This window comes from Archocentrus centrarchus, chromosome 7 (assembly GCF_007364275.1).
Source record: "Archocentrus centrarchus isolate MPI-CPG fArcCen1 chromosome 7, fArcCen1, whole genome shotgun sequence".
In the NCBI taxonomy this organism is placed as follows: Eukaryota; Metazoa; Chordata; class Actinopteri; order Cichliformes; family Cichlidae; genus Archocentrus; species Archocentrus centrarchus.
The window spans coordinates 24,525,404-24,549,401 of NC_044352.1; the positions used below are offsets into that span (position 1 = coordinate 24,525,404).

The 23,998-nt window shown below is 42.3% G+C and overlaps 1 protein-coding gene across 4 annotated transcripts in view; it reads right to left on the reverse strand.

The window, feature by feature from the left end:
- acot7 (acyl-CoA thioesterase 7) overlaps positions 1 to 23,998 on the reverse strand; it is a 62,380-nt gene that overhangs the window by 24,498 nt on the left and 13,884 nt on the right. For 2 of the 4 annotated variants that reach the window (XM_030734678.1, XM_030734674.1), the window contains exons 4-7: positions 20,928 to 21,019; positions 20,565 to 20,679; positions 19,509 to 19,523; positions 18,803 to 18,889 (exon numbers count right to left, since the gene is read on the reverse strand). In XM_030734678.1, the coding sequence (XP_030590538.1) occupies positions 18,803 to 18,889; positions 19,509 to 19,523; positions 20,565 to 20,679; positions 20,928 to 21,019 (309 nt within the window). The remainder of the gene's footprint in view (positions 1 to 18,802; positions 18,890 to 19,508; positions 19,524 to 20,564; positions 20,680 to 20,927; positions 21,020 to 23,998) is intronic. The other 2 variants (XM_030734679.1, XM_030734677.1) reach the window with 1 other exon arrangement.

The following is a 23,998-nucleotide window of genomic DNA, read 5'->3' on the forward strand; positions in this document are numbered from 1 at the left end:
TGGACTATGTGCAGGTTGATTGATGTTTGTTTAGAGTAGATTGGAGTTTATTTTCTTTATTTGGCGATTAAGGCCGTGCAAGGGCGCTGTGCCTCATTTCGTCACAAGGTGGCAGTGTTTCCTCGCATGTGGCTACTTTTATAGTCTTAAGTGTGTTTTTCATTTAATCTGTTTTCTGTAGGTATCATTGGGAGGGGCCCGCGCTTAATCTGTGGTTCGCAGTTGAGCGGCTGTTTTCGTTTCTGTCATGTTTGGGGAGATTGAGTAACTTTGGCCCCTTGTGATTTTTGTTTTATGTGATTTTTTTTATGCTCCTGGGTCCGTAATATATTTTTTAGTGTTGTAACGATCCAGTAGAGCATTTTAGAGTGATTCCCGGCAGTTTGGTCTTTTTGTTTTGAAAAAGAAAAAAAAAAAAAATTATTTGAGGGTTCTTTTGGTTTGTTTTTGTGATTTCTTAATGGACAACAGTGTCATTTTTGGTAGGGGGCGGGGGTCAGTGCCATTCACCCCAATACCCTCACTTGGCAGGGGCAGAGTGTTTTTAATGCCTGATTCCTCTACGCCAGTGCCTGGTTTTGAGGATGTTTTGCCGGCCAGTAACACTAGTGGTGGAAACCCTCAAAGTGATCCCCTCACTCAGAAATCAGAGGATAAGGGCACTGCTGAGAATCTTTTGACAGACATGGCATCAAGAATTGGTCTCTCCATAGGTGAGAGCATCGCTTCTTGCATTGAATCACGCTTGGGATGCGGGATGGGGCCAAGTATGGTTGGAGCAATGGGCGGTATGGGAGCAGATCCATCATTGCTGAATGTAGTAGTCAAGTCCGAAGTCAAGGAGCCTGTGAGTTTTAAAGGGGATGGGCATGACACTCTTACTGTTCAGGAGTGGGAAGCTGCAATGGTGGCTTATATGAGGAAGAGAGGTGTTCCTGTTGCAGAACAATCTGAAGAAGTACTGAGTAAACTAGTGGGGAGAGCACGAGAAGTTGTCAGGGTAGGCATACGTAGCAACCCATCTGTATCCCTGTCTAGTGGCCCGAGCCCAATCTTTGAGATACTGAAACAGCACTTCAGTGATACACCCTCTTCTAACATGCCTTTGGCTGACTTCTATGCCACACTGCCTAGCGCAGGTGAACATCCCTTTGACTACTGGTTGAGGTTAAATAGAGTTATGGAGGTGACAGAGGATTGCCTTAGGAGACAGAATAAGACTTTTGATAACCTGTCACGTGACCTGACTACCATGTTCATTCGTCATTGCCCTGATTCAGAACTATCCCTGATATTCAAGTGCAAACCAGCACAACAATGGACAGTTACTGATGTGCATGAGAAACTTGTTGAACACAGCAGAGACCAGAAACAGTCATCACAGTTGAGAGTGACCTCTGCTATAACTGCGCAGCAACAGGGAGTGACTCCCAGGTTTAGTGGTGTGGACCCTGTTAATAAACGGGATGTTACGCTGCCAGTCCCTGCTTCAGTACAGTTGCCACGGCAACAGGCTGAAGAGGCCACTGATCGCCTTGACCGCATTATCACCATGCTGGAGCGTGTTTTGGAAGTGCAGCCACCGCAACATGGTTTACCCAGCAGAAGTGGTGGACATGCACGCCGTAACCACAAAGCTGATTTCAAATTCTCTGGGCCATGTGACGTTTGCGGAGATGCTGGGCACACTACCCACTACCACTGCAGATTCAGCCATCTGTGCTTCCTCTGCTATGCAGCTGATCACACACGTGTTGACTGTCCCAGGGTTATAACCACCAAGCCCCGGAGTAATGTATCAGCGGCTCAGCCGGAGGGAAACTAGTTGGCCTGCATGTGGCGGGGGCAAGTGTTGGGCCTGGATGTGATCCCCCAGAGACTAATGACCTGGACGATTTAGATTCTGTCTGCCGAAGTGTGTATGAGGAAAGGGAGCTTGGCCACAGGCCAGTTCTCCATAACATACAGAGACTAACACCACACGATGAACTTTTCTTTGAAGATGTAACTTTAGGTGGTAAGATGTCAGTTAAAGCTATGCTCGATAGTGGATCAATGGCTTGCACACTGAGCAACAGTGTGATGCCTCAGTTGTTACAGCAGACAGTGTTGAAAACCTCTGTTTTGGAGCCCACTGATGTTGTTTTGATTGGCTGTGGTGGTTCAAAGACAAAACCACTAGGAGTTTGTGATGTAGAGGTAGATGTCTATGGATGTAAAGTGGTTGTGCCAATGCTAGTGGTTGATGGTCAGTGTGAGACCCTCATCATTGGCTGTAATTTGCTAAGATACCTAATGCAGTACCTGAAACAAGAAAGTGACTCACTGGATTGTGATCCAATGCTTTCAAAAGATGAATGTGACCCCCATAAGAAGCTTTTGAGTCTGACAGCTGCAGTAGAGGCGTGTGCAGTGAACACCCCTGACAGGGTTGGAACTGTCAAGACAAAGAGAGCTGTCACATTGATGCCTATGACTGAACACTTGGTCTGGGGCAAACTGCAGCGGGCGAATAGTTTGCCTGTTGGCAGTACAGTCATGATGGAGCCTACGAGTGCAAAATCGAGGCCAAGAACTGTCATAGTTGGGCGGACTGTGGCACTTTTGAGCGATGATGGGTGGCTGCCTCTGAAAGTGATAAACCCTTCTGACAAGCCTATCACACTGAGACGTAGTGCTAAGCTAGCTGATGTGTATCCATGTGTGGCTCTGGAAAGCTTCAGCCAGCCTGAGGGTTGCAGCAGATCCCAACCTACCTTCCAGCAGCACGTCCAGTTGTCCACAGGCAGCCCCATCTGTTGCAGTGAGGCGCAGAGCCTAGTCACAGAGACTTCTAGCCTACCTGACCGTCCCTTGGTGAACAACCCAGGTAGCGAGATTGGTACACTTCATTCACGGTTGCATGATATGGGTCTGTCCGACATAGACATTGACTCCTGTGAGGTGTCACCGGTTTGTAAGGAGCGGCTTGTTGATCTCATTGCAGAGTTTCAGTCAATCTTCTCCAGAGACAAGTTGGATTGTGGGAGGGCTAAAGGTTACCTCCACCGGATTCGACTTGTGGATGACAAACCCTTTCGGTTGCCCTGTCGGCGCATACCACCCACTCAGTATGAGAAGCTCAGACAGTTGCTGGATGAGATGGAAGAGCGGGAGATCATTAGAAAATCTAGCAGTGAGTTTGCGTCACCGTTAGTCCTAGTCTGGAAGAAAACAGGTGACATAAGAATCTGTAATGATTTCCGCTGGCTCAATGCTCGAACCATCAAGGACGCCCATCCTCTTCCTCATCCTGCTGATGCCTTGTCGGCTTTGGGTGGCAATGCCTTTTTCTCCACTATGGACCTGACTTCTGGGTACTATAATGTGGAAGTACATGAGGAAGACAAGAAGTACACAGCTTTCACGTCACCATTTGGATTATATGAATATAATCGCATGCCCCAAGGGCTGTGCAATAGCCCTGCAACTTTTATGAGGATGATGCTGAGTATCTTTGGTGACCGAAACTTCCTCGGTCTTCTGTGCTATCTAGATGATGTTCTGGTGTTCGCTCCTACAGAAGACCTAGCGCTGGAAAGATTAGAGATGGTTTTTCAGCGGCTTAAGGCCCACAACCTTAAGCTTGCTCCCAAGAAGTGCCACTTCCTACAACGCTCAGTGAGGTTTCTGGGACATGTTGTGAGCGCTGATGGGATAATGTCTGACCCAGATAAGGTTGTAGCCATCACTTCTTTGGCAGAATCAGACCTTATGGAGCCAGGCACTGGTGTTCCCTCACAGCGAAGAATCCGGTCTTTTCTTGGTATGGTGGTGTTCTACCAGCAATTCATTGAGAACTGTTCCTCCATTGCCAGACCTCTGTTTAGGTTGACAGCAGGTGACAGGAACCCCCGTGGAGTGGGGAGGAAACACCGTCAGGTTCGGAGGAAGCTGAGCGCTGACGATTGGACAGATGAATGCAGGCAGGCTTTCTTTTTGCTAAAGCAAGCCTTGATGGACCAGGTTATCCTGGCCCACCCAGATTTCAGCGAGCCTTTTCTGCTCTCTGTTGATGCATCTAGTAATGGCCTCGGTGCTGTGCTGTCACAGGTCCCCATTGGTGGGTCCACCGCCAGACCTATTGCTTTTGCGAGTAAATCGCTTAGCTATGCACAGTCAAGGTATCCCGCACACCGGTTGGAGTTTTTTGCCTTAAAGTGGGCTGTGTGTGATAAGTTTCACCACTGGCTACGGGGCCATCAGTTCACTGCATGGACGGACAATAATCCTTTGACTTATATATTGTCCAAGGCACGACTGGATGCGTGCGAGCAAAGATGGATTGCAAAATTGGCACCTTTCCGGTTTGACATCAAATATATTCCGGGGCCCAAAAACGTGGTTGCCGATGCCTTAAGCCGAGAGCCATTTGTGCAGCCCAGCACATCCCATCGGTTGACAAGAGTCCCGTATCGGGACCTATTGGCTGAAGCGGCTGCAGTGTGTCCTCATGGAGTGCGGGAGGCATTCCACCGTTCTGCTCATCCTTTTGACTGTGTTACAGAAGGTGGGCAGCCTATCGCTTCCCAGTGTTCAGCAGTTGCTGAGGCCGGAACCATGACATCACATGAGGTGACTGCTGTTTTTGATGCACACATGCAGCAGGATGATGGGATATGTCCCCATGCGCTCTTGCTGCCCCAGTTCCCGCAGACTGTGTTGATGCCTGAGCACAATGGCTCAGAGGTGCTCACGCATGATTTGTTGAGAGGGAGTCAGCGAAATGACTCCATTCTCAGCAGAGTGATCGTGTATGTGGAGAGGGGTTGGAGGCCATCAAGGAGGGAGCGGCCCAAGGAACCTGCTGAAGCACTCAAGCTGCTCAGAGGTTGGGACAAATTGCAAATGAGGGATGGTATCCTGTATCGTGTTACCAAAAACATGATAACGAAAAAGAAGTCTTACCTGTATGTTGTTCCATCATCACTTCGCTCCAGAGTATTGAGGGGTGTACATGATGAGGTTGGCCATCAAGGTCAACAGCGTACACTGTGTCTGGCAAAACAGAGATTTCACTGGGTAGGACTGAGCAGAGATGTGGCTGAGTATGTGAGAGGTTGCAGGCGGTGTGTGGTGAGCAAGTCACCTGAACCTGAAGCCAGGGCACCGCTGGAGAACATAAGGACTTCAGAACCTCTCGAGTTGGTGTGTATTGATTTTTGGACAGCTGAGGATTCTGCCAATAAGTCGGTGGATGTGCTTGTTGTCACCGATCATTTTACAAAACTGGCTCATGCCTTTCTGTGTCCCAACCAAACTGCTAAGGCAGTCGCACATCAGCTCTGGCACAACTATTTCTGCATTTATGGTTTCCCTAAACGGCTTCACTCTGACCAAGGGGCCAATTTTGAGAGCAGCCTGATTGCTGAGTTGTTGAGTGTGGCAGGTGTCCAAAAATCACACACGACTCCTTATCATCCAATGGGCAATGGCTCGTGTGAGAGGATGAATAGGACATTAGGGAATATGATCCGTGCACTGCCCTCTAGAGCGAAGCACAGATGGCCCGAGGCTTTGAAATCTCTCACGTTTGCTTACAACTGTACTATCCACGAAACAACAGGCTATGCACCATTTCTGCTCATGTTTGGCAGGGTGCCGAGGCTCCCTGTTGACATAGTTTTTGGCTCTGTCTTAGATGACCAAGAGGTCACCAACTATGACAGCTATGTTCAGTCCCTGCGGAAAGCACTGATGGAGGCCATGGAAATAGCACAAGCTGTGGCATCCAAACAGTTACAGAGACACACCGATTTGTATAACAAGAGGGTTCGTGGAGCACCTGTGGAAGTAGGTGACCGTGTGTTGCTGGCCAACAAAGGGGAGCGTGGCAAGAGAAAGCTTGCTGACCGCTGGGAAAATGCCATCTATGTAGTGATTGGAGTCAACAAAGAGAGCCACACCTTCAAAATACAGCATTCCTCTAGTGGTCGGGAGAAAGTGGTGCATCGAAATCTGATCATGCCAGTGAACTTTCTCCCTTTGCTTGACACTACTTCCCAGGATGAGGCCAGTACATCCTCGTTGTCTGGCTCAATGGGACTTGGTGAGAGAGACGTTGTTGCTGATGCTTCTGATGGTTCTGTGGAGTATCGGACCAGAGTGTGGGTGTCAGCCCTGCCATCCACAACTTCCAGCCAGGTGGATGTGAACAGTGCTGGACAGTCAGGGGACACTGATGCTGCTGCTGTTCCACCTGTGGGTGTTGTGCTGCCTGAGACATTGGCTAGTGGGTCGTCTCCCAGCTCATTACACCTTGATTCTTTCACGGAAGACCACTTGAAGAGGGAAAACTGTTGCGCTGATTCTATCGGCAGTTTGGCTGCTGCGGAGATGTCTCCCAGCCCTACTTCTGGTGCAGGAAACCAAGACTCGCCTGGACCTGTTCAGCACAGCATTGGTACAGCTGCTGGGGCTGAGGAAGTTGAGAATCGTACCCGATCTAGAGCAGGGAGGTTGCTAAGACCTGTTACTAGACTTATTGAACTTATGCACCAGAGGACAAGTGTAGTTCTATAGGCACTTTGTTCTGTGTGGGATAAATGTTTTTCTTTCTCTTTTGTTATTATTACACTTGTGGGATCAGTGTGGTCTCTGATGTTTTTTTTCCCTTTTTTTAATTGTTTTCCTTTGCCATGTACTGAGACACGTACCAGTTACAATGTCCTTTAAATATGTAACAGGCATATTTTTCCCCGTGTGTGATGCAGAGGTCTGGCCAACTTCTTCTCACACTGACTCTTGCAGAGAGTGGTTTTCTAATTGGGTGTTTGTGACTGATTGTTCATGGTTGATCTCTCAGTGTGAGACAAATGTGAATTGTGTAGTGGCATGAATGGCATAAAATTTCTTTCTGTATGCTTTTCTTAACAGTTTTGTGCCTGGTGCTTACTGGTCAACTTTTTATTCTTCAGTCTTTTGTTTTTGTTTTGGGCAAGTGGAATTCAGCAGGGGGGAATGTAACAGTATTTATGTTGTATGTGATTCCACTTGCCATAATAACCACAGTTTGTAACGTGGAGGTTTACTGGCTCAATGGCGCCCTCTCTGAAAAGGCAATGGATAAATGCCTCTGGCAATGTTATAATGTGGCCAGATCATGAGAGACGAGCCTGAGGTGGGTTGTAGCGCACAGCAGTGTACATGATTATTAAGTATCAACATCTGTCTAGCCATTATATGAAGTGTATGACTACTATAAATGATGTAACTGCTAACGGAATACCTTAAGTGGACTATTGCAGTCGTGGAGTGCTATAACAATCATATAATGACAGGATGCACCGGCTAAGCTAGCTAGCGAACTTCTGTGCTTTTACAATGTACCGTCCTTTTGTAGAGCGCTGTGCTTGAGCTGCCCCGTACTGAGCCAACCTGCCTGACTAGTATATGTTCTGTTCTTATCCAGGTACACAATAATTTTCGTATTGTATTTGTTTGTTAATGGATAAATGCCTCTGGCAATGTTATAATGTGGCCAGATCATGAGAGACGAGCCTGAGAGCGCTGTGCTTGAGCTGCCCCGTACTGAGCCAACCTGCCTGACTAGTATATGTTCTGTTCTTATCCAGACAATAAAACGGATCACATCTTAAAGATAAGCAGCCTTCGTCTATTATTACTACACAACGCAGAGTCGAAGAGGTTTATTTGGACCAGCCAGTTACAGTGTAATTGTGCCTGGTTACAAGAGCACAACTTGTTATTTCTATGATGTGTAAATTAGGGTTTGTTAACATTAGCACAACAAGTTTAAAAGGCATTAAATAAAGCATGATGAAATATATGAATCCACATAAACCCTTTATTTTTTTTCATCGTCAACCTTCTCACCTCCACCTCTTGCCTATTTAAAATGCTTACTGACTGTGTATACTTCTTTATTAATCCAAAATTTAAGCACATAAGTAGCTGCAATGTAACGTGTAACTTTCAGTGTACATGAACTACATGAAAACCTACATGGGAGGCAGATTGTGGACAGTGCATTATTGACACTTAAGGGTTTCACTTCTGTCCACTAATGGAGATAAATTTAAAAAGCTAATGAGAAAAAGCTAAATTGGAATTTTGGTAAACGCAGTGTTTTATTTGTTGCCCACACAAGAGATATCAGTCAAAATCAGGTAACTGCAGGTAATCCATTTTAAATGCACATATGCCACATTTCCTGCTGTTAATGTAATTTGTTCACAGTCAGAAACGGACACTGAACCCACAAAAATGCCCAGGATTCCCAAACTACCAAGTGCAATAAAAATCTGGGCCCACAATGTTGTGCTATATCAAGTTAAAGACCGCACTGTCCTTGAGGACCAAAGATGCTTGTCTTGATTAATCACTCCCATCAGAGGAACTGTTAATGCAACTCCTGCACAAAACAATCTCTCTGTACAGTCAATGTAAAAGGTTAAAGTGAGGCTCAATGTGAGACTGCAAAAGAGGACAAGCGAGGCCAAGTCAGCCTCGGGCCTGGCGTTACACATTCACAGAATGACATGGCACACTATGACTCTCCCTTTGCCGTAGGGTGGGAACACAGAAGGCGGGAGGAGGAGGGGAAGAGGAAAGACAGCTCACTCCAATGGGGAAAAAAGGGCAATTAGCAACCAAGTCCGTAGTGCAGCCCAGTTTGCCATTGGGCAGAATACCTCTGTGATTAGATTCCTTGTGACGATTTCCCCAAATCTTTGCGGACAATGCTCTCCATAGGCAACAGACATGAGAAAAATGAAGGGAGTCTTCCAGGCAGCTCTTGTTGGCCATCAACTCTTGGTACTAACTTCAAGCACTTTTAATTAGAAGCAGCTCCGCACATTACGCAAGGCACCCATGGATGAAAGGCAGAGATGTGTGAGACCAAAGGATATTGACAGCAAAGCATGAGCTCAGACTCTCTTACATATTCTCTCATCACCGCCTATACTCACCCCTTCTATAACTGTCTTTATTTCTTTTTTCCTGTTTTTCCTGCATTGTGCCTGCCCTTATCTACCGCTGACAACTTCATCCACAATTCTGTCCTTATTTCCCCACACACGTGCTTTAATCATGGACAGTATCAAATGGTTCAAACTGCCTCCTAATGAGCTGTTACTATAGAAACAGCTCTTGTTAACATTACTGCAGCAACCCACCCACATCTTCTTACAAAGTCCCATACGCTACATTTTTTTTGTATATTTTAACATTCTGGGTGAGCTTTACTGAACACTGGGCAGCTTCTTAACAATTATATATGTGGTTCTACTAATTACAATTACACAGTCATGGTTACTGTTTACCCGACAAATCAGCCCTGAGAAAATGACTAATGAAATTCCTGTAATGGAAATTCTGTTAAGCAAAAAACAACAAAAAAAAAAACCGATTCTCCACCTGTGAAGGTGTATTTCATCATTCCCTGACAGTTATTTCTCTACATGTAAAGCTTGGTTTTCATTAGAGTGAATATGGTTACTTTCTGTTAAGAAATACCTACTAAGTAATGGTACGTAAAATACAAATACAAATAAATAAAGTACAAATAAAATACTAGAATTTCACTCACCATGCACAGACAGTACAGAGAATGATCTTAATGCATACCTTAAAGATTTAATATAATTTCCAACTGGTTAGTTATATATAAAAGAAAAAACAACCTCTACAGCTGTCACAAGATGGAAAATTAGTCTCTCTAGAGACTAAAGCCATTTTCTTTTCACAGCCTGTAAACTGTTAATTTTTTTCTGCTGTAAATTTGGGAACTATTACATGTGAGCCTCTGGAAACTGACTCCCTCTGCCTCAAGTGGCCATTCCAGGAAATGCAATTTATGGCATTTTCGCCTTTGCTTAATTTATAACCTCCTGATTTCACCACTGAAACATCTACTCCATTTTGTGTTACATAGCTAACAAGCCGAGCCTAATATACTGTACTGGAAAGGACATGCCCTGATCTCTTTTCAAATTTCTTATTTTGTCCTTTGGAAAGTTCTGTCTTAACATTCAAGGTTTGGCATATTGTGCATTCAGGGATGCTCTTCTGGATGCCTTGGCTATAACAAGTGCTTATTTGAGTTACTGTTGTTTGCCTATCAGCTTGATGCAGTCTAGCCATTCTCTTCTGACTTCGAGGCATTTTCGCCCAGACAACTGCCACTCACTGGATATTTTCTCTTTTTCGGATGTAATCCCTAGAGATGGTTGTGTGGAAAAATCCCAGTAGATCAGCAGTTTCTGAAATACTCAGACAAACAACTGTACCAACTTCAAACTCATTTAAATCACGTTTCTTCTTCCCTATTTTGATGCTCAATTTGAACTTCAGCAGGTTGTCTTGATTGCATCTCATGCCTACATGCATTGAGTTTCTGCCATATGATTAGCTGATTAAACATTTGCATTGACAAACAGCTGAACAGGTGAACATAACAAAGTGGCTGATGAGTGTATGTGTCCATAATATTAGACACCCAGAGATCCATAAACACACAGAGGCAGATAAACTCCCATAGGGTCCAACACAGGCTGTTATACCAGTCAGCTTGTGGTCTGCTGAATCAGTTTGATGTAGTTAAAGTTGGTGCATTTTCTCTCTTGCATTGATTTTAAGTCATTGTTCAACACAACTAAACAAACTCCTCTCAGCCAATGGCTGGTTTTAACATTAGGCAACTCCTGTGCTGTGCACCTCTGCCTTCCATGAATATAATACAAGTAGACAGAAATATGTTGACTAATAACTTTTGTTTAATGTTTAGTAAATGTTTTTTTTTTTTTTGCAATGCACATGTTTGACAAGTCGAACAACCTTTTCTTTTATTTAAACCTCTACAATACAGATAAAACTTGATTTTAGTTGAAATATTTGCTTCCTAAATCTGACTGGTATGTATAGAGGTATATTTTATGTGTTTTTATGATTTGCTATCACTCAGACATTTACATCTAAATCCGAAAAAGGTTTGGTTTTCTCCTGGATGTGCCATTCATTGAAAACACCCCTCTGAAGTCTGGAAAAGCTGATTCAGCATTTTACTTTCAAATCGATGTTGGTTTTAAAAAGTGGAGAAGGCTGCCAAGACCGAGAAAGCAATCCATGCACACATACACACACACACACACACACACAAAGGTCAATCGCACAAGCTCCAGCGGACATATCCCTGTCTGACTGAATTCCTCTGTCTCAGGTGCTGACATGTTTATATACTCACTGAGCACAGATCAGAGCAGAGGACAGATAACATAAAGGTAGATGTCCTGTGCTTGGGCATTCTCTCAATCAGCCATGTCATACACATCCTGTATCATATCTATGGATGAGCAACCATTTTACTGCACACATTTACATTTTTAATTTCTACTGTCCTCTTAGCCAGGTCTCAGTGGAAAAAGTATATATATATATATATATATATATATATATATATATATATATATATATATATATATATATATATATATATATATATAAATTGTCTTTCTCTCACACATAGTACAAATGCAGCAGATGCAGAAAGTGAAAGAACGCATACACACCGATCCAAAATGCACCGAAACAAACATTAATTGGTGGCGTGAAAAGACACCCTGCTTATTACTAGTCAATGATTTTTTTCAGAGTGTGGCATTTGAGTGGATAAACCTTATAAAACACAGTTTACAGTGTTATTATCCAATCTCATTGTACATTCTGTATAATGACAATAAAGGCATTCTAGCTTCTATCTATTATTATTTATTTTTATTTTTTTGCTCTAGTTGTTTTAATCGGCTCGCAGTGGTGTCCACCTGTGGCAATCAACTGCTGTTTCCATAGAAACAGGTGGTAGCTTCCTTAGAGCACAAAGGGTGGAGTGGAGTGAGCAGAGAGAGAGCAGGAGATAATAAGGGGAAGTGGGCAGATGGTAAAGGATAAGCTGTAAAGCAATGGAAAGTAAAAGGCAGAAGGAAAAGAAAGACTTTCCACTTCATGGACATTATGGTCCAAGTTTCTGCTCCTCTGATCTTTTCCAGGAAATGGTGGTTTAAGCATGTTTTAACAGAGTGTACGGGCTATTCTTCTTACCCACTGCCAAGTAGTTCATGCACATTTTACCGATTTAATAGTTGCACATGTAATGTATTCCCACAAGCTGCCGAGCTGCACTTCAAAATACACTGATATGTTTTCTTATTTATTCCTAGCGTTATGTAGTCATGCATATAGTTTTGGATTTGTGTGACTACTTTTTGAGACATCTGTCTCTAAACCACCTGCTGGGATGAAAGGAACCAACTGTGCTGCTCAAGCAGTGCTCTGTATCACCACATACCTCAAAGGAACTATTTCACTCAGTAGAAAGCAGTTTTAATGTAAACTTTTCATAAATGCAGGGAGTAGGAAACACAGAAGGTAAAGGCGTGATTGATTTATTTAAGCAACCAGCAGGCTTTCCTCAACAATTTGATGTGTTTTTTTTAGGTTTAGGATTACCAGCTGATCTTGGGGCAACATAAGTGATTCCAGCCAATCATGTCTAACAGCTGAGGAACACCCACTCTTGCTCTACACAGACCCCTTACACAAGTGGAGGGGGGGTGAAGCGATTGTAAGGCATGGTAAGGTAGAGAGAGCGAGAGCGTGCACCCTGGCAGCATGACCTGACTTGGTTATGTAAACAAATTAAGCGTAGTGAAGGCAGCAAGAGCAGAAGCGAATAACAGGGAACATTGCCTAACGAGCAACGGCATGTACAGAAAAAGTAGGCAGCGTGTGTGCTAAATGACCCGCATGCTTTTTCCACATTTGATTTTTTTAATTGGACAGATTTCTCAGGAAGCTCTCCTAATTAAAAAGGCAACCATGACATGTGCGAGACTTATATGTCCCACCTTGCTCCCTCCCTCACTCCAGCTGCCCTCTCCTGTTTCCTTTTCATTCTCTCACTTTCTCAGTCAACATCTCTCTTCTGCTTTTCTTCCACACTATATATATAGTGTGTCTCTCCGATGGCCTCTTTACATAGCTGACCTCAATAGAAATGTCAGTATGAGGCGAGAACATCCAACTCGAAACAATATATCTCTACTGATAAAAGGCATCTGGTCTGCACTGATAAAATGCTGGATTTGTTACAAGGGCAGCCTGAATGCCTTCTAGTAAGAGTTTGCTTATTACAAGGTTGGAACATCAGATAAGCAGATTTTTTGTTACCGTTGGCTTAAACATCAAATCTCAATGTGCTACCCTCATTGGCTTCATTCTTCGTCTTGCCTTTAATCTTAACAGTCCTTTGTTTCTCATTTTCTCCAAAGTGCATGGAAAAGGTTGTTTTTAGGGTATCTGGATCAAATCCAGCTGCATCCAGAGAGAAACAAAAAAGCACAAGTAGGAGCTTCTCGCTAGCAAAAAGTGAAGAGTTGTACTGATGCGGAATACTTTTAAGAATGAATGCAGAAGAATTATTTTCAAGGAGCCATGAAATTATATATAATTAAAATAGTTTCCCTACTTAAAGATGGCTGAACACGCCTAGCGAGAAATTTTAATATGCCTCAAATTCAAGTAATTTGACTAACACGAAGCATACATACACTTCCTGTGACAAATAGCTCCGACGCTGTTTCAGGGGTTTATTTCCTGCTTCATTTTTAGCATTTTGTTTTTCCCCATTGCAGCCCTCCCCATAACAGCAGAGTGCTGTTATGCAAGTAACACAGAGCGACAACCACCCAAGCAGTTACTTAAGCAATGCAACAGCGGACGCATACGCATAAATGTTCTCTATTCGCTTAGGAGAACATGAGCACTAAAAGCAATAAAAATCCTTCTCAAGGACGTTTCACCTTGGATTAAATCAGCAGTTCTTCTTCTGCACCTCTGTTATGTGGAGGTTAAAGGTAAAGTCAGCCATCCTAATCCAGTGCTCATTTTTATTCAGCAAATATGTTCTCATGGTCCACAAGCTCTGTGTGCACACTTTTTTAAAAAAAGGATAGTGTTCATACAAAGTGCCCTACAATTGGGAGAAATAACTTCTCACACACAGACCACAGATGTTTTGTCACATAATAGTATTCCAGCTAACTAACAACACGGGTCCTTCATGCTGAGGATAGTCCTTTGTCATTCTCTTGGGTTTTGTATGCAGTTTCCTTTTTTTTTATTAACATCAATGTCATGTTATGGTTTATTTCCTGCCTTTCTTTGCTTTCCCGCCTGTTTGGCCTGTTCCTTGTTAGCTTCTCTTCCTCGTTTATTTGGTCTGTGTTCCTTCTCTCTCTCTGTCATTGTGTCTGTTATATTAGTTTGTGGCTGTACTCGAGTCCCTCTGTATCTTCCTGTCTTCATATGATTTTATTTTTTTTTAGATGCTCACTGGATTTCCTGGACTTGTCATTCATCCTTCCTTCTTTCTTTTTTTTTGTTCTTTTCAACTTTTTTGCAAGTTATATAAAGTTCTTTTTTGTTATTCTTCCAACCTGTCTGTGTGTCCTCTTGTATGAATTGATACTGTAACTGTAAGAACAGACTCAGGCATATTACTCCTCATGGAAAAGCTCAAGGAGGACTCTGAGCCCAAGGTGAAGAAATGTTCTTTAATAATAAAGTCAATTTTGTGGTTCATTTCATGAATGCTTCTGTGGAGGTTGAGGCCACAAGTCTCAACCTTGATCCAGTCTCGTCACCTGGTCTGCTAGCCTCTGGATATTCTGTGCATGCAGCTTTTATGTTGTTTACTTGGCAAAGCATTGAACCTGACAGTTTCCTGTCTGATCCTAGCCACCAAGATTTTTTTTGGAAATCCTCCAAAAGGAAGTGAAGCTCATGCCGACCTTCTTCTCACCTGTTCTTGAGTCTGTTTCTGGGTTGATATTGTCTCTCCTGCCTTTGAGTCTGTTGGGTCAGCAGATACATTTTCTTTGTTTTGTTTGTAACCAGTCCAAATGAGCCCTCACCTTTACAAATTGATCAACAACTATTTCTGAGTCTGCGTCCGAGTATGTCTCTGATTTTCTTACTCTCAGGCAGTCAGTATCTGCTCTGTTATGGTGCCTGCTTCTGAGTTGATCAACATCAAATCCAGGCCCCTTCTGGTCTGCCTGCTGATCATCAGTGCAGTATGTAAATCAGTCTAACAATTCTCACTAATGCTGGATGCTGCGCTTGTGTTCTTGCATGTTGTTTGCTTGATGACATTATGTAAGATGTTTGTTTTGGTTCAGCAATTAGAAAGAGACATCCACTTAAGACGCCATGCAAGCCTGGAACATTTCTTTTTGGTCACCGACACTTACAGGTTAAAGTGGACCAGAACAATCCAGAACAGCGTTCCTGCACCTTCAATTAATGAGTAATTACATCTAATGGACGGTTTGATGCAAAAAAACTATCACACACACACACACACACACACACACACACACACACACACACACACACACACACACACACACACTTCTTCATGTGCTGCTGCTGATGCCACAGAGGCAGTTAAGTCACCCTACAGTCCCACCTACATATTCTTCAACATTTCAGATAGCTCAACAAATATGACCACACACACAGTGTCTCTGCTCGCTAAAGTTATAGCTGCTGTATTTTCCAGGCCAAAAGAAAAATAATGTTAATGTGTGTTATTTTACTCTCAGAAAAGGGGAAAGATGTGAGGAAGAGAAGACTGGAGATGAATATGAGAGACGATTTTCAGTGGATGGCAGACTAAAGTGGGTGATTTGCAGTGGTGTTGTACAGTTTCCAGTGATGGATTATGTTGCCCCAGTGCAGGGCAGAGTGTGGTATCCACGGTCACCATTAGGTAAGGTCATGGTCAGTAGAGACATTATAAGTGAGAGACATGGCACTGAGCAAATTCTTGAACTGAAATTTATGGGAGAATTTTTCATCTGCAAAGACGGTGGTCAAAGCGTCTGCCAGGGGAAAAAGCTTTTAAAACCTTATTTGTGGGCAAATTTTGAATGGATATTCTGGGCATGTATGTCCCATTGATCATAGAAATGAAAGTTAATCTAGATAATGTTTCAAAATAAGTGTGCTTCAGTATGCCTGCTGAGTAACAGAAACTGCTTCTGGAAGCTCATTTTGTAGGAGTCATCAATTTAAATTTACACCAATGATGTTCTTTAGCAGTACTTGCTAAATACCATCTTAATGCTGGCTTTATAGTAGCCAGAGGCTGGAAAGTAGCCCTGACTGGCTGATTTAACATGGGGATATGTATTGAATAATTTAGCTGGCTAATTCCACAAAGAATGTCAAACCTGAGAACCAGACTTATTTACTATGGAGTCATTTCCCCCAAATGCACTGCTACACCGATATTGAAGGTTCACCCCGCTGCCAAATCCCACTTTACCCTCTGCCTATACTAATTGCGTACTGTTTCCTTTATAATGTGAGTCCTTGGGTGTGAGGGGTGAGCTTCTAAAGAAGCACTGAAGTCACAGATGAGTATTGTTTACTGTTGAATCTTGCTCAGCAATGGTTTAATCCCCCTTTAACACTTGGGGGAAAGACAAGCATTAGCACCTAAAAATAAACACACATATTTTTTATATATTCAGTCAATTTATTACAGTTTTAATTCTATCTTTATGTCTTTCCTCACTTCTGTCTTCTTGCTCACCTGTAAATCTCTCTCACTTTGCCAAACCTCTTTGCCTTACTGTATGTTCTCCACTCCAAGCAGCTGTTTCATCCTCCCCAACTCCCTGCAGGATTTTCATATTGTACTGAGGCAGTGAATGGGCTGACCTGTCCCTGTGCTGAATACTAAACAGCATGTTGTTCATGCTCTTTGTTTTACATGTGTGAGAATGACAAAGGAGTCTGACAGATGCAGATGACTACTTGACAGATGCAGACGGCAACTTGGAAACACTGAGCTCTGAAATGGCTTGTCAGGAGCTGTTAGTGAATCAATCACGCAGTGGGAACAAAACTGAAAGCCATTCTAAAATTTCACTTTTTACTGATTTTAAAACTACACGACTATCAAACACATTCACTCTGAGTTCAGTAAATATCAGTATTTGTTTTATGGCTTACATTATCTTTGATGTGCACATACTATACCTATGTTAATCAATACATATACTCATAAGCCCCTTTATTACACCTGTTCAACTCATAAATGCAAATATATAATCAGCTAATTATATGGAAGACCCTCCATGCTTTTTGAATGTTTGCATGTTGAATTGGTCAAGACAACCGGCTGAATGTCAAACAGCAAATCGGAATGAGGAAGAAATGTGATCTAGGGGACTCTGAATGGTTGATGGTGCCAACCTGAAATACTCAGGTTCTGAGTATTTCAGAAACTGCTCATCTACTGGGTTTTTCCCACACAACCATCTCTAGGCTTTGCAGAGAATGGGCTAAAAAAGAGAAAATATCCAGCTAGCAGCACCTCTCTGGGCAAAAATGTTGTTGATGTCAGAGGTCAGAGGCGATTGGTCAGACTCCTTTGAGTTGATAGGAAGGCACCAGTAACTCAAATAACAACCAAGTTAAAACCAAGGTATGCAGAAGAGCATCTCTGAAGACACAATGAACCTTGAAGTAGATGGGCAGAAGACAGAAGACCACACCAGGGGACAATCCTGTCAGCTGAGAACAGGAACCTGAGGCTACAGTTCACATGGGTCTTCCAAAAATTGGACAATAGAAAACTGGAAAAACGTTGCCAGATCTGGTGTGTCCCATTTTCTGCTGTAGCATACAGATGTTAGCGTCAGAATCTGGTGTAAACAACATGAAAGCATGGCTCCATCATACTTGTATCAACAGTTCAGTCTGCTGGTGGTGGTGTGATGGTTTGGGGGATACTTTCTTGGCACACTTTGAGTTCCTTAGTTCCATTATTTAAATGTCAACAATGTATCCAGCAGGATACAGCAAATCATCTCAAAGATGACAATGAGTTCACTGTTCTCAAATGGCCGCCACAGTCACCAGATTGCAATCGAATATTAAAAAGCATCTTTGGGAACTGGTGGAACAGGAGATTCACATCATGGATGTGCAGCTGACAAATTCCACAGCAACTGTGTGACACTATAGTGTCAATACGGACCAAAATCTCTGGGGAATGTTTCCAGTACTTTGTTGAATCTGTGCCATGAAGAATTAAGACAGTTCTGAAGGCAAAATGGGGTCCAGCCCAGTACTAGTGAGGTGTACCTAATAAAGTCTCCAGTGAGTGTGCATAGAAGATTACAGCAGAGTCAGCTATTGTGGTGTGTAAGATCCCCATACAAATAATAAGAGAACAGCCACCAACAAGAGACCCATGCATGCAATGTAGCTTTGTTTAAGAACAAAAATATATATTCTTAAGACTGGATTCAGACTAAGAGGAAGTATGAAGCCTTCATTAGTTAGTTAGTTAATTTTCTCTCTTTGATAGTGGAAGAATATATTTCTATTTCTATCTTTAGCAGCTTTATAATGTATTCTATAAATTAAGTTTCAATCATGAATAATGAGTTATGTGTATAATAATAATGAGTTTATAGAAGATATTTCTTAAACCCAGACTATTTAAGGATAACAGTAGTTGAGGTAAATTAAATCTTCATCAAGAATTTGATGTGTATTCTCAGTGGATTTTACACTTTGAATATCCCCTCATGCTGCAGTTTAAAGATAAATCCTCAGTTTTCTCAGAAAAATATGACTGAAACTAACTGTACAACTTTCCATAATTAGGACGGAAGACAATTTGACCTGAGAAAATGTATCTATAAAGCAGAAACTGACTCACCCCCATGAACATAGTCATGTAGTGTACAGTCTGAAGGGCCCACCAGATGAATCAGACTTGACTGGCTGAAGCCAACAGTGTGCGGTTCTGCAAGACAAATACACAAAATTTTTCATCTCTAAAGATGAAAAATAATAAACAATATAAAGTAGATAAAAGTAGATCTTAGCTATTTGCTGATATCTAGGTATTGGTATTTGTAACAGCCAATAAATGAAAATTTAAAAAGTAAAGAAGAGACGGCAGAAACACCCTTCGAGCATGTTATGTTGATGTTACATAGTTTGTCCACCAGGGGGCACTCTGAAACTTCCCTGCTGGCAACACACTCAGTAAAGCCACATACACAATAACCAGCTCATCCAATCAGTCAGGCAGAGTGCCAACAAATAATTCACACCTTTACATATATATATATATATATATATATATGTAAAACAAGATTAGCTTTAAATCTTAGTACTAACTCCTAATAAATAACTACACACAACAGATGTTACGGAAATCTGTTTATGTTTAGTGTGTCTGAAAGAAAAGATATCGGCCACTATATCAGATTTTTGAATCACCAAAAATCGATATTGGTCTTAATACTATATGAGTCAGCCTCTAAGCAAGCAAGCCAACGCCAACAAACCTTCATGCATAAATACATGCTGCTCACTGCAAAGCTTTGACATGCTACTTGCTGATCTAGTTAACGCACCTTTTGGTGGGTCCTCTGTTGAAACAACGTGGCAAAATTAGGGAATTAGATAAACACATTTTTAAGCACATTAATTCACATTAAAACTGCAAACCTGTGAGGAAGAAGGCACAAGCTTCTAGCAGTGCACCAAAGTATATTAACCTAGGCTACGTCCACGATCAGTTTTCACTTTAATGTCTGTCAAGACAAGCATTTTAGCTCCATTAGTTTCATAAATAACACCTGTAAATGTATAACACACGACCAATCATTCCTGCACCATGTAAACAAGAAGCAGAGGGTTGGCTACTTATAGAAAATACTACAAAGGAAGAAGCAAAATAGTAAAACAAAAGAAAACAGCTTTCTTTGCCTGGACTATTAATGAGGTGGAAGTGTTACTGAAAAGGCATTTTCACACACACGGCAGCCCTGAACCTCTGTAGACATTACCAGTGGTTCTGGATGTGAGCACAGATCCTATTGGTTAGATAGTAAGTTCAGCAGTTATACACAGAAAGCTCCTTAGTACAAATGAGTAAAGTCCAGTAGAGTTAGGGTTGACTTTAGGGTATTATCCACTGCCAGAGAAAGAAAGCCATGGGAATGAGGAAAGAGTACCCACACAGCAGCGTTTCCAAATTAATCAGTTTTGGTTTCTTGAAGTGCTCTTGTGAGGATGCCAGGGCCCACGTGTTTACACATTAAATGTTTAAACGTATTCGTGCTGACGCACGCCGAGAGCACTCGATGGAATCTTCACTTACTTGATCTATCATTGTATGATCTTGACATTTAGCAAAAATATCTTTGCATTTTTACTCTGAAGAAAGAGTTTGCTTTTGACTCCGTGCTGCAGCTCAGCATGAAGTCATGCTGCCAGCAGTGAAAATACATACAAAAAATTGCTTCTCGTGTCACTGCATTAATTGGGTAACAACAAGATGACTGTACAGTATTTTTAGTATTTTCATGACATACTATTAGCAAACCCTATAAGGGAGAGATGGAAGAATTTCCATTCATGACTTATTCATTATTACAGCTTCTTCGGACCCTGAGCTTGAATATTACCTGGGTTGGGTGGAGATGGCATCACCTCTTCAGTCCTTGCCTTGGTCTCCAGTCTCTCCATCTTCTGAGCCTCGTAGCGCTTCCTGCCCTCCTCCTCTTGTTCAGCACTAGCATACTGTAGAAAGAATATATACAATATACACTGGTGTATACAGCCACTCAAACACCAGTCTCTGCACAAGCACATGTGGTATAAAGCAAAGGCGATCTATCTGGACCGTGTGGCCTTTGTTGTTGACTCTCTTTCCTTGATTTCTGCTCATGTCATTTAAGATGGAAAGGGGGGGGGTCACTGAGATCGAGAGAAGCTAAAAGATAAAATATCACACTTTTAGGATCTGAGCAATTTAAGTTTCCTTGTACCTTGATGGGTGGCACCTCCATGATCTTGTCAACATTCTGCAGAGAGCAGGGGACGTACCACAGCGCTGCCTTGTTGGACAGTTTTTTGGCACCTGCAGTCACAGAGAAAAGGCTGAGTACTCACCCTGAGGAAAATGTCAGCGAAAGCATCGTGTTTACAGCTTTCTTCTACCAAATAAAGAGACGCCGTTTTGTGACCGTAAACCAAGAGACAGGAATCTTGACGTCTTTCAAATAAAACAACAATAGAGTGAAGAATTTTGAAATGGCTGTTGTCAAAACAGACGCTTTTATTAATACTACAATGAAGGCCACTTCAGTTTTTAACAAGTCGATCGGTGCTGCCTGTGCGCAGAAAGATTAGTCTTTCTTCTGAAAATAAAAGGAGCAGAAAACAAATGAGGACTTTGTGTTGAAAAACAACAGTTGCTGTCTATCCAGGATGCAAAACTCACAGTCACTTAGCTAGCTAAGCCTGGCATAATCTCTAAATCCTGAACTTTCTGCATTTCTATGTTGTAATTATAAAACCGACGAAACCATGGCAACTCGTTCATCTCAAGTGTCTGCACAAATATTTATGCTGGTATACCGCAGTGTGATGTTCTGGCAGTTGGAGGCTGCAGCGCTGGCTCTGGCTTCCTACAGAAAGTTCAGAACGAAGAAGCTCAGAAGACAAAACTCACAGAAATCACATTACATCGCAATCAGCCAGAGAGGTTGTCATAGTGATGTCTGTTCTATTCTGCCCACACTTCTTCACTTAATTTGCTAACACACACACACACACACACGCACGCACGCGCGCTATTTTAAGTTGGTGTTGTTATGGCACACAGATTAAAGACAGCATGGGGCAAGTTGAAGTGAAATTACTGTCTTAAAGGCTTTTTCTGAGGCCGCAATATCCAATTAACTTTTTCAGCTTCTGAGTTTTGAAATTAAAGTCCTTTTTGTGGCCTGCAAAAGCAAAATGTTTTATTTAGCTGTTGCAGTTTTATTATGTTCACTTGGGTCACATTTCATAAATGTCCATCACCGAGGACCTAAAAATAAGGCACCTTAGAGGTAGAGCCTGAGTTAAAATGTGTCATATGTGGATCAACCAGCCGGGCATTTTGCATGAGGAAGTTAAGAGAAGAGAGCAGGAGTGAGCAGTTTATAACAGGCTACTCCTGGGAAATAGCATTTGCATTTTACACCCGAGTTAAAACTGTGCAGACAGCCAGGCCTCGTTGCCATGCCAACCGCACTTCTTTCCTCCTCCTCCTCCTCTCATTTGTGCCCGCCTTTGTCAGCAACCAGGAAGTTGCCCACAGGAGAAAGGGAGGGATATTTACATATCCTTGACTCTACCCAAGACTGAGTGACTCCACTCTATTATTAGCTACTGTTGGACCTTGAATTGAACTGTGTTTAGGGTGGAGAGAGAAGTGAGAGAGAAACAAGAAGAAGGAAGGAAGGATGGATGGAAGAACCGTTCCCAATACGACTGATGCCCTTTTTGATCAGAAAGGAACCAGAGAACCGGCTTTGAATTTAAAATCCTTCTGCATCAAATTGAGACAATGTCAATATTTGTCCATGTCTTCGCCTGGACTGCAGCCTTGTATCACAATATGTCCACTGAAACAGCACCATTCTCCTGAGCCACAGCCACCCCTGCCTCAAACTTGAAGGGAAGACAAGTTGAGGCAGACCTTGAAAATGCAACAATATTCATGATGTGCCCCTTAGGGCTAATTATTAGACCTTAAGATAATTCTGCATAGCTTTTTCAGGGCCAAAAAGTATATCTGTGATCCCAAGTAGTAAAAGGTACATATGGTATGTTCACTGTTTCTTCTATATTTTTAGGTGCAATATCAGAAAAACAGTCTGTGTTGTGCCAAACACAAAAACTAACAAGAAGCACTCAGAGAGTTCAACCCTCCGCCAAGGCAGCACCCACTCTGGGAAGTATTTACTTTCAAGGGAATAGTAATGTATTTTGTTTATATTCATTTTGTTTTCTTTGCTCTTTTTAAATGTACTTTAAGAAGTTTGCAGTGCAGTAAAAATCAGATAAGGGCAGCATGACAGATGGCTGTGGCTCAGGAGGTCAGCAGGTCATCTGCTAATCAGAAGATTGATGGTTTGATTCCTGGCTACTCCAGTCTGTGTGCCAAAGTGTCCTTGGGCAAGAAACTGAACCCCAAGTTGTTCTCCGATGTAACTGTCAGAATATGAATGTGTGTGAATGTTAGATAGTACGCACTTAGCTGTAGAAAGAAGTGCTTGTATGAATGTGTGTGAATGGGTAAATGCAAACATCTTGTATAGAGCGCTTTGAGTGCTCAGCTAGAGTAGAAAAGCATTATATAAGAACTAGCCTATTTACCATATTTTAAATCTTTTTGCAGTACTTTCTATATATAGATTAAATGTTGAGTCTAAGTGGGCTGTAGGTGCAGATGCTAGAAAGCTAAAGCTTTAGGTGGTCAGTGAGATTAGAAAAGTGCTACACACATGCCAGATCATTCTTAAATGTAGTAATTAATGTAATATAAATGAATAGGTACCCCTTAAGCCAATTTGGCATCCTTTTTTAAAGGTCTATTTTTGTACGGTTACATTAAGGAACAAATAGTCTCCTGAAGTTTGCAATTGATCTTCCTAGGTAGGCACAAATAAGTACCCACTGTCAAGGGTACAACAATAGAGGGTACAGCCCCACTGACAAGCTGTTACAGCACTTAAGTTGCAATAAGGTACTCCACTTCCTGAGAGTGCACCGACTGCAATGTATTTGTCAGTACTGTCTGACTGCCTGCATGTGAGAGTGATCATTACTGGGAAACTGGTTGATTTTGACACGTGATTACAGCTTCACAAAACATGGAGGAACAGCTTGCTTACTTAGTTAGGATTAATGAATTGCAGAGTAGGAAGATTCTGGCTACATGGACCATGGCCACAATCTGCTCTGTCAAATTTCAATACTCTCGCATGACTTTGTGGATGATTTCTCAAGTTCAGGTGGTGACAGTTTTAGAGCAAGGACCTCCATAAATGGAAAAAGGCATTATGAC